This window comes from Oryza glaberrima, chromosome 8 (genome assembly GCF_000147395.1).
Source record: "Oryza glaberrima chromosome 8, OglaRS2, whole genome shotgun sequence".
NCBI classification, from domain to species: Eukaryota; Viridiplantae; Streptophyta; class Magnoliopsida; order Poales; family Poaceae; genus Oryza; species Oryza glaberrima.
In genome coordinates, this window is record NC_068333.1 from 8,917,272 (window position 1) to 8,927,192 (window position 9,921).

The 9,921-nt window shown below is 47.4% G+C and overlaps 1 protein-coding gene across 1 annotated transcript; it reads right to left on the bottom strand.

The window, feature by feature from the left end:
- Positions 1–5,452: 5,452 nt before the first annotated feature.
- LOC127781323 (stromal cell-derived factor 2-like protein) lies at positions 5,453–8,493 on the bottom strand. Its single transcript, XM_052308262.1, has 6 exons — positions 8,066–8,493; positions 7,733–7,873; positions 6,575–6,715; positions 6,195–6,244; positions 5,963–6,092; positions 5,453–5,851 (listed from the first exon to the last, which is right to left on the bottom strand). The coding sequence occupies exons 1-6, from the start codon at positions 8,171–8,173 to the stop codon at positions 5,768–5,770; spliced, it is 654 nt and encodes a 217-aa protein (XP_052164222.1). The 5' UTR covers positions 8,174–8,493; the 3' UTR covers positions 5,453–5,767.
- Positions 8,494–9,921: the final 1,428 nt, after the last annotated feature.

The window sequence follows — 9,921 nt, forward strand, 5'->3', positions numbered from 1 at the left end:
GGCAACGCCATCTGCCAAGAGATCATCAAGGCCGGCGCCATGTGGGTGGTGATTAGTTAAGTAAATAAGTACTGCTTGGTCTTAGTGATCGACAACTGCATGTGTTGCAGCTTGACTAACAAATCACTGAGTCTGAGAAATAAGAGTGGAAGTGTAGCAAGTTAGTTCGCCGCAAGCTCATGTTTTGTCCACTGAAGTATTTGCATCACTTGTGTATTCTTTCGTGCGTGTGTGACCTCGCGTGTGTTTGTTGTTTCTCTGGGCCAAAGCTCACAGGGCTGGGTGGAGTCGCGGATGAGGCAACTGTCGGCCAGGGTGGAGGCGGACACGTCCGGGATGCTGCTGTTAGTGATATGTCCTATAGGCAATCATAGAGATGATTGTATCACATACTATGTTTATATATTTATCCGACATTGTTCCTTGAAATAGATAACTCCTTATTGGTTAATGAATATGTGATTCTTTCATGAAACTCTTTATGTTGTGTGTTGCTATTTCTAGAGGATCCCTGATCAAATATCATATGTGGAACAAATATGTTTAGATGATCAGCACATGTATTAATTGATGATCATGTTTCATGGATCATGGTATAGAGATACCAAATTAATAATGTGGACACATGTTGGTGAATATGTTGTTGGATAGACCCAACATGAGACACTGCAAGAGCCATATGTGTTGTGTCATAAGTGATCTCATTGAGTGTTGGTGTTGAATCCTTAGACCTGAGATTATCATGGTTCTCAACATGTGTAGTAGCTTATAACATGTGTAGTAGCTTACTTAGGGACTGCTAAATGCTACTCCGTAATTGGGTAGTTATAAAAGTAGTTTTCGGGTATGCTATGAAACATGTAGTGAGATATGAATAATCAAGATGGGATTTGCCCCTCCTATGGAGAGATATCTCTGGGCCCCTCGATGTTGTAGATTATGAAAGTACATGCCATGCCAAAGGTGATTGAGGAGTCAATCACAAGTTATATAATCTATCAACAGATTCGAGTGAATGATTGAGCTATTAGAGGATGGCACATATCCAATATGAGCTTAATTCGGATAGGGATCCGAATAGGAGTCCTACGGGCCTTGGAGGCCCGAGTGATGGATCCTATATATTCGTGAGGGGTGTGACCGGCGGAGGTATTACATCACGTAAGAAATCCTAGCCGTCACTTCCCTCCCCGAGCAAAACCCTAGCCACGCGCGGGTGCTAGCACATCTGCGCGTGGCGTTCCGTCCCTGTACGTGTGGATACCTGTAGAGGCGCCGCTGGTTTACGGTGCTGATCGGCGTGGGAGTACGGCGAGGAGAACGCACGAGGAGGAGAAGGTCGAGCCGGTGCGATCGACTACTTCCTCTACATCGACGCGCGCTACTTCGCGAGAGTTCCTTCGACTTCTCAGCGTCTTCTTCCGCTGCGCAGCGCGTCGAGTGGTAACGATCTATGATCTAATACTTGCATGGTTCCTGGTTTACGCGATAGAAAATTTTGATTTATGCTATCGTAGCCTACGCGTATCCCAACAGCTGCTCTGCCACCTTCACCCGCAAGCGTACGCCGCCGAGCACCACAAGGAGCCGCGGTTGCAGCGGGAGCGGGAGGCCATCTCCGCCGCGGCTGCCTCGATGCCGAGGATCTCCAGGTGGCACGCCGGCGCTGCACGGATGGCCTTGAGGAGAGCAGCTAGCTCGCTCAGATGGCCTTGAGGAGGTCGGCGGTGATGCCCTAGCCGTCAGCGAGGGTGATGATGTTGGGGGAGTCCATGGCCACAACGTCCTCCATGGTGAACCCGTCCTCATCGCGGAGGATCTCCTCGCTGCCGGCGGCGACCATCCCCGACGTAGGCGTGGCAGTGCACCGAGCATGCGGCGGCGGCGACAACGAGGTCCGCCTCCTGCGCGTCGTAAGCCTTCCCGAGCCTCGGTACGGCGGACCTCACGTGGTCCTCTCCCATCGGAGACTGAGAGAGGATAGAGATAACAGATAAGAAGGAGAAATAGGATGATATGTGGGGCCCATGTGGGTCACACTATTTTTTATTATTATTTTGTGTGTGCAACTGATATGTGGGTTCCACATGTTTATTAATTTTTCAGATCAAATTGCCATGTAAGCACCACCACGTCAGTGCCACGTCAGATGAAGACCGAGTCAAATTAGCCACGTATGCACCACGTCAGCCAAAACCACTATCAAAAACGCCGAGGAACCTCGTTTGCCCGGTTTTCGTAAGTTGAGGGACAGGTCCTACCCAGTTTTGCGGTTCAGGGACAAAAATCAGACTGGACGACAAATAGAGGGACCTAAAGTGAACTTATTCCATCAGGAAACTGGGAGAGAAGTGGGAAATTTAGGACCAATAGAGGAGAAATGGTGAAACAAGGCCCAATATAAACAATTTAAGGTTTTTTTAAAAAAAATTTTGAATACAATACGAACTATAGGGTATATATACCTATTTTTTATCCAAAAATCTTGGGTATACGTCTGAATACCCTTGAATACATGCTGGGCTCACCCCGAATGAGCGTTTGTGGCTATTTTGGATGTATATATCCCTCATATCTACTCCCTCCGTCCCATAAAAAAGAATCTAGGACCGAATGTGATATATTCTAGTACTATGAATCTAGACATATGTATATCCAGATTCGTAGTACTAGGATGTGTCACATCCGGTACTAGGTTGGTTTTTTATGGGACGAAGGGAGTAGATAGTTTGCGTTGGCACAAGTTAGAGAGGTTAACCATATAATACTCATAATGCTCGACAATACAAATTCATATTTTAACCCAAAAACAATACCAACACTCTGGGCTTAATATCATGGCAGGGGCTTAATATCCCAATCTCCTAGAAAGAAAAGAATCTGGCCACGGTTTCCACTTTAATTTCGGTGGGAGATGGGAATACGGCGCTGCTCTGGGAGGACTGCTGGATAGATGGAGCATCGATACGCTCTCTTGCGCCGGCGGTTTATGCTGCTGTCCCTGCGCGTCTGCGGAGTCATCGAACTGTAGCTGAGGCGCTCCACGACAGGAGTTGGATACGGGACATTTCTTCCGCACTGGGTGTCCAAGCAATTTTGGAGTACATCAACCTTTGGATGACACTCAGATCGGTGCAGCTCTCAGATGAGCCTAACTCGTTGTCTTGGAGATGGGAGTCCTCAGACGAGTATTCTTCCCGCTTGGCATATCAAGTTATGTTCTTGGGAAGAAGTCGCTTCGAATACAAACCAATCTAGAAATCCTTGCCACTCTTAATAGGTGTTGTATGACGGATAGACTTCGGAACCGTGGGCTATCGCATCCTGACCGTTGTGTCCTTTGCGATCAATGTGATAAAAACGATAGATCACCTCTTGGTCGCATGTCCCAAGTCCCAACAATTTTGGTGGACTGCACTTCGAGCAATTGGGTATGCAATTTGTTTGCCACACAATGAGGCTTCTTTCCACTTGTGGCTTTGTGATGTCCGGAAGAAAGTGATCAAGGCACACCGTCGGGTGTTTGACAACATTGCAGCCCTGGTAGCATGGACGATTTGGTAGGATAGAAACAATAGAATCTTCAATCAGGAAACTCGATCTTGGATGGAGATTGTGAGGGCCTTGGCAAATGAAGCCGAGCTGTGGCGGCTAGCTAGGGCAACAATTCCCGCCTTGGTTGTTCCTGTAGTTGGAACGGGGTCGCAAATTCAGTTATAGAGAATAGGCTTTTGATCTTTGGTCTTTCTTGTATCCTATCCCAGTCTTCTTTTATTTTCTTGGGTTACCCTTGTAAATAACTTTTGCTCCTTCTTAATACAAAGATGCACTCCCTGTGTATTCCCAAAATAATACCAACACACACTGTAAAAATTGAAATTTTTATTCAAATTTCGAACAAATGATTCAATCCATCTACAAACGGCCCCGTTTGGCACAACTCTAGCTCCCAACACTAACTTACCTAGAGCTGGAGCTATGCCAAACAGTACAGATTGTATATTTTTTGAAGTAAAGTTGGTAGAGTTGCTCCACAAAATTGTATTACAGGGGTGGAGCTGGGTTTTTGCTGCTCTACAGCTCCACTCCACCCAAAAAAACCTACTACCCTTTAATTTTTTAGTGTATTTATAAAAAAATACCACTGAACTACCCCTTCACACCTCTCCTCCCGTTCTGTCTCCTCTCCCCATCTTCCTCCTGAGTCCCCCCGACCTAGCTACGGGCTGTGGCGGTGGCGGCGGGGCGCGGTAGTGGCGGCGGGCGGTGGTAGGCGCCCAAGGTCAGTAGGGCTGGGTCGGGAGGTGGCGCATGGGCGGCCGGGCGGCGGCGGCGACGGCGGCATCGGCGTCAGCAAGCACGGGCTGTGGTAACGGGACGACGTGTGGACGGCGCATGGCCGAGACGACGATGGGCGGCACGCGCGGGACGGCGCGCCTACTGCACGCGGCCGGCGACGGGCGGCACGCATGGGACAACATGCAGCCGGCGGCGTCTGGCGTCTGGGGATTCTTTTTTTTTTTCAATTTTTCAACGAGTCTCCAACTTCAACAAGAGCTAGCTTCCACTGGAGTAGGAGTTTGGAGCTAGAAGTTAGAGTTTAGAGCCCTATCAAACGGGGCCAACTTCTCCTCAGACACCGCCAGCAACAAGCACCTCTACTTCACTTCCTCCACCTTCTCTTCCTACACTGGTGGGCGGTGGCACCTTTGCTTACACCACAGCTGCGCCTACCTCCAGAGGAACGCAGGGCGCACACACGCAGCAGAAGGAACCGAGGTAAACCCTGCTACTTCGCTGCTAGACCTTCACACAGCCACTGCTGCCAGCAGGTGGGAGTCATCATTCTCATCACCCCTATGACACGCTGGTCTCTAATATCATGAAGAGAACAGGTTGGGGATTCTTTTTTTCTTTTTTGACGCTGCTCAATTCCTCTCTATCCCTTTCCCAATACATATACATGTAAACGGGAACATTTGGCCTCATGGCCCTTGACACACACTAAAGACCTATTTGACACAGCTACAACTCTAGTTCCACCTCTTTTGGAGCTGGAGCTCAGCCAACAGTTTCAGTTCCATCTAAAATAGGTGCGGAGTTGGGTAGATCGCTCTCACAAAATGAACTACAGATGTGAAGCTAGATTTAGGCAAGGCAGCTCCACAACTTTACTCCGAGCCTAACTCATAAAGTTAAATTTAGAAGATGGGGCTCTACCAAACATATCATTTCTATGTTTCTACATTTTCTATGCTTTATAATCCTCTATTTCACACTTATATTTATATCCAAATACTTCACTTTTCCCTTCATATGTTTTTCCATTCATGCGTTCCAAAGCTTTTTCTTATTCCTATGTTTTATTTTCTATGCTCAAAAGTGCCCTAACTTTCTGACTTTCTGTGTTTGCTGCTACCGATAAATTTCTATAGCCATTGCAGCGCATCCATTTTTAGTACTTAGATTAATTAGGCCAAACTTTTAGACATGTCCCAGGTTGTTTTATACACTATTAAACCAATCAGAATTCCGAAAACAATAAGAGCGAGCCAGAGAGATAATCCTTCTTTGTACACCGGGAGACCGGGAATAAGTGGCAATCTTCAGCTAAACCATTCTTACACAACAAAAGTTGCTCTAATAGCTCAAAATGAACTGAACTGGTATTCTAATGGTTACAACGTTTTAATACTTTTGAATCGTACAAGCACCATACTAATGGGTTCATCATGTCACCTCTCATCCCTGCTGCCCTGCAATACAGCTATTTTTGCTGGTTCACCGGGAGGTAGACTCCTTCAGCTGCAAGCCAGACATTGTCAGGACGTTTGTCGCCAACACCACATACCTGCAGGGACAAAATAATGTTAACCAATATAAAAAGTTATGTTGTTTGGAGATCATATCTTTGGATGACAACGGGTCAAATGGAACATACAACCATGCCGTACGGACTCACCTCTTGCTGTCCACCAGCAATGCGGGTGTACTTCCTATCATGGCTATGCAGATAACCACCAGTATCAACATGGCGCAACCGGATTTTCTGGTTTTGCCGCCAAGACTTCCCACTGCCCTCAATCTCGAGCCTGACATAGGAATTGTATAAGGCGATGAGCTTTGATTAGGGAAATGCATTTCAGACCAGCTCACAATATTCAATAAGAAGTCTCACACATAGCACTTATTACCTCCAGTAGTCTCCAGTGTCTGATTCATTTTCACCGCCAAAGCAACTAACCTGAGATTAGATGGAAACTTATTTCAATTTTCAGGTTCCAATACTTATATTGCACAATGTAAGCACAGAAAATGAGAAGACAAAAAGCAAAATATGCAATGAAGTCCACAACCTATTCCAAACACTCTCCAGATCTATTATCAGGCAAACTAAAATCACACTCTCTAAAGTTTCATGATAAACAGCAGCATTCACTTTCTTTAGTCCAATAAGCACTACTTTTGCAAATTATATATGTTTCATGCAATGCTGATGTTGTAGAATTTTACTGACAAATAAAACAAATCCTTGTCAAAATAGTAAAATAGAAAATGTTGCATCTTTCCCCACCTCTAAATTTCCCGTAATGGGAGAAGCATGCATGTGGCTGTGTAGCCACTTTCGAGTCCTCATATGTTGGAGCCTTACAACTGTCCCATGTGTTATGGGATCACCTTGTTTTGCTGAAGTATCTGGTTGCGGTCTCACTATCTGCATTATCAAGAAATATTCACAAAGTACCTTGTTAAGAAAAAGCTTCAAGAGTTTCTAATCATAAGTAACAAACTACTACAGCATAATCCAATATGAACTGACAGAACTAAAATGGCAGATGTAACACTTCACATACATCAATTTCCCCTTCCCAAATACTATGCTAGAATTTCAGATGCACAAATCTCCTGAGTAGTACAATTCCCTGGTCGTATTTCTAAGGTGCAGACTTCCATCCTAAGTGGTAAGGCACAATGATCTTACATGTATATGTTAAACTTAAGTAGACCTTGGCATTGCAATATTTGGTTTCTCATTCTTTTAATGCAGTTTGATGAAACAAACAAACCCATCATTTTCTGAATTGATCTGAACTCTGCTATCATAAGAAAACAAAAGGAAAAATGAACACCTTAGCACTCAGTAATAATAGACCAAAGTGAATCATGACATATTTTACTCTGACATCGTCAAAGTCATCTGTTTAATATAAGGTCAAATGTGTTTGTCTGTATGCTGAGTGTTACAATAACCACTGTTTCAAAAAAAAAAAAAGAGGAAGCGCTGCAAAGATTTCAGTAGCCCAATGAGGAAATCAGCAGCCACCAATAGCCAAGTAGACGAATGGAAGTGAGTGACTTGAATGAATAAATCATAAATGAACAGAAAACAAATAAAAGAACAAGTAATCAAGCCAACCATTTTAACATACTTTGGTACTTTCTATGATGTCATATTGTAATAATGCAAATCCACAAGAATATCTTGTTGTTCTTAAAATTTAAAATAATTTGAGCATTGATATTAAGCAAAAACATGTAGAGACTACAGAGTTGAACTAAACAAATAAACAATCAAAACATTCAGCCGAACTAACTCAACAACATTAGTTGATCGGTCCCAAATGGCACTATGGCAGGGAGCAATAAATTTAAGAATCCTATATTAGCAATTGAGAGCATCAACTTGGTACGATCAACTTGTATTCAACTCAAAGAATAAAGGAATGCATACCCAGTAGCTATTGGAGTCGTCCACGTTGGGGAAACTGGTGACCGATTGCTGACCGCTTCCAGATCCATAGGGCACATCGTGGGAATGCAACCGAAATTTGGTCCTCTCATGCATCAATTTGATCGCCGATCCGTAGGTAATCTAACCATGAATCAGTAAAACAATCGTATTATTGACCAAATCCACCAAGCAAGACGATGATGACGAAATTAATCAAGCTCGATTGCATTGCACCCAACTCCCCAAACGCGCGTCTGCTCAGGTCTCCAGTCCAATCCGACCATCAACTTATCTTAAACCACTCACAGGCACAGAGGAAGTCGAAACACCAACCTCGACGACGTTGTCCGGGTCGGCGGCGTAGGACTGCGCCGGCGACGCCTCGGGGAGGTCGAGGCCGAGGTAGAGCAGCAGCGCGATCGCGAACGACGCGGCGGCCATCGCCAGCAGCAGCGCGAGGAACCAAGTCCTCTGCCAGAACGGCACGGGCCCCTCCTCCTCCCCCTCCGCCTCGCCGCTGCGCCTGATCCGCTCCCGCGCGAGGGCCACGGCGAGGCTGGCCGCCTCCCCCGGCTGCTGCCGCTCCCCGGGGCCGGCCCTGCTGCGGCGGGACAGTCCCTGCGACGGCTGCGTCGCGGGCGGCGCCACCGCGGCGGCCTCGTTGGAGGGCAGCGCGCCCGCCCGGAAACTTCTAGAAGGTTCGCCTCGAGGCCTCGACACTACACCACCACTGCTTCGCCGCCGGGAGCTCGCGAGTGGGTTCGTTTCGTATTGGGGGCATCCGCGTTTGAAAAGTAGGTGGGCAGCGAGACGAATGCAAACCGCGACCGAAGGTTGCGGCCGCGTTTACTCAATGACATGTGGGACCGGGAGGGGTGGTGCTCGTAGCGGGGGCCACCTGTCAGTGTGATGGGGTAAGGCTGGGTGAGGCGCGTGGGGGGAGAGGCGGGTCGGCGGTTGTCGCGGCCACGTCACGGGAGGGGGAGGAGGACGAATGGGAGGCGAGAGCGTGGCGGCGGTGGTGACGTGGAGAGCTTTGATTGGTCTCCCGGGAGTCATCGTGGCAACGGCTTTGTGTGGGCGTTTGAGTTGGATCCGAGGAGCTGACCGCTGACGATGACTGCGCCGGTCAAGATACGCAATGGGCCAATGTCGTTCTGGGCTTGTGGTTTCAGAGCTTGGGCCTACTTGTATTGTGAAGTATGCGCACCAGTTAAGTAATAAGTTCATTTTTGTCTCTCATCTTAATGTTGGGTTTGAATCCCATTCTTAACGGTAACAGCAGACATGACGCGTCTTTCAATTTGTAGTAAGTAGTAACTAATACCAGAGTATCCGATATCATAGGGTAGTATTTTGTCCGATTTTAACTGATGTCGTGAGTTAACTATGGTCAACCGAGTTAAGGAGGGGCTAATGTGGGCCTTTTATGTTAGTGGCCCAGTTTTCTTTCCTCCTCTCTTCGCTCTTTAGTCTCTTCCCCATCTCTCTCTAGCTTACAAGGCAACGCCTGACAAGAAGAGGGGTGGCGCCTGTGACGTGGGTGGTGGAGCTTCACAGGACGATGATGGTGATATGGTGCCTTCTACAACTCTGGTAATGAGGAAGAGTAGTGGGAGGTCAGGGAAGACGACGAAGGTTATCGAGACATCGATGTCGGTTAAGAACACGACGGAGGGAATGAGGAGGACGTCAAGGCCGTGCAGCCGTGCGAGCAGCAGGAGGAGCTCCAGCGATGGGCCCAAGGCAACACACCCTAAGTAGTGACATCCCAGAGCGTCTAGATGAAATGGCCTATGTTGGGACATGAGCAAGTCGACTCCTCGGATGATGGTGGCTGCAACAACACCCCCACAAGCATGGGGAGCATAGTGTAGGAACGTGCGACAGTAGGTGAAACAAACCAGTATGGGCTTTGTCATCTCATCCTGATTTCCCGGTTTTCTGCTTTTCCAGTCCATCGGCTGGTCCGCACCACCAGCCACCACCATTGCCTCACCTTCTCTCTCCTGCCACCTCGGTTGTGACAGAGACAATGGCGTCACCGCCCACTCGAGCTTGATGCCACAGCCTCCTGACTGGCTCTTTTGTGGACTGCCACCCGCCATCCTTCTCCTCACCTCGCTGCTCACCATCCTAGAGAGATGGGAAGAGAGACAAGACTAGAAAGACAGGACCATTGACACGTG

Coding starts and splice junctions, on each gene's coding strand:
- LOC127781323 (XM_052308262.1), bottom strand. CDS start 8,173: ATGGCCGCCGCGTCGTTCGCGATCGCGCTGCTGCTCTACCTCGGCCTC. Junction 6,716..7,732: donor ACGACTCCAATAGCTACTGG/GTATGCATTCCT, acceptor TTGATAATGCAG/ATAGTGAGACCGCAACCAGA. Junction 6,093..6,194: donor GACACTGGAGACTACTGGAG/GTAATAAGTGCT, acceptor TTCCTATGTCAG/GCTCGAGATTGAGGGCAGTG.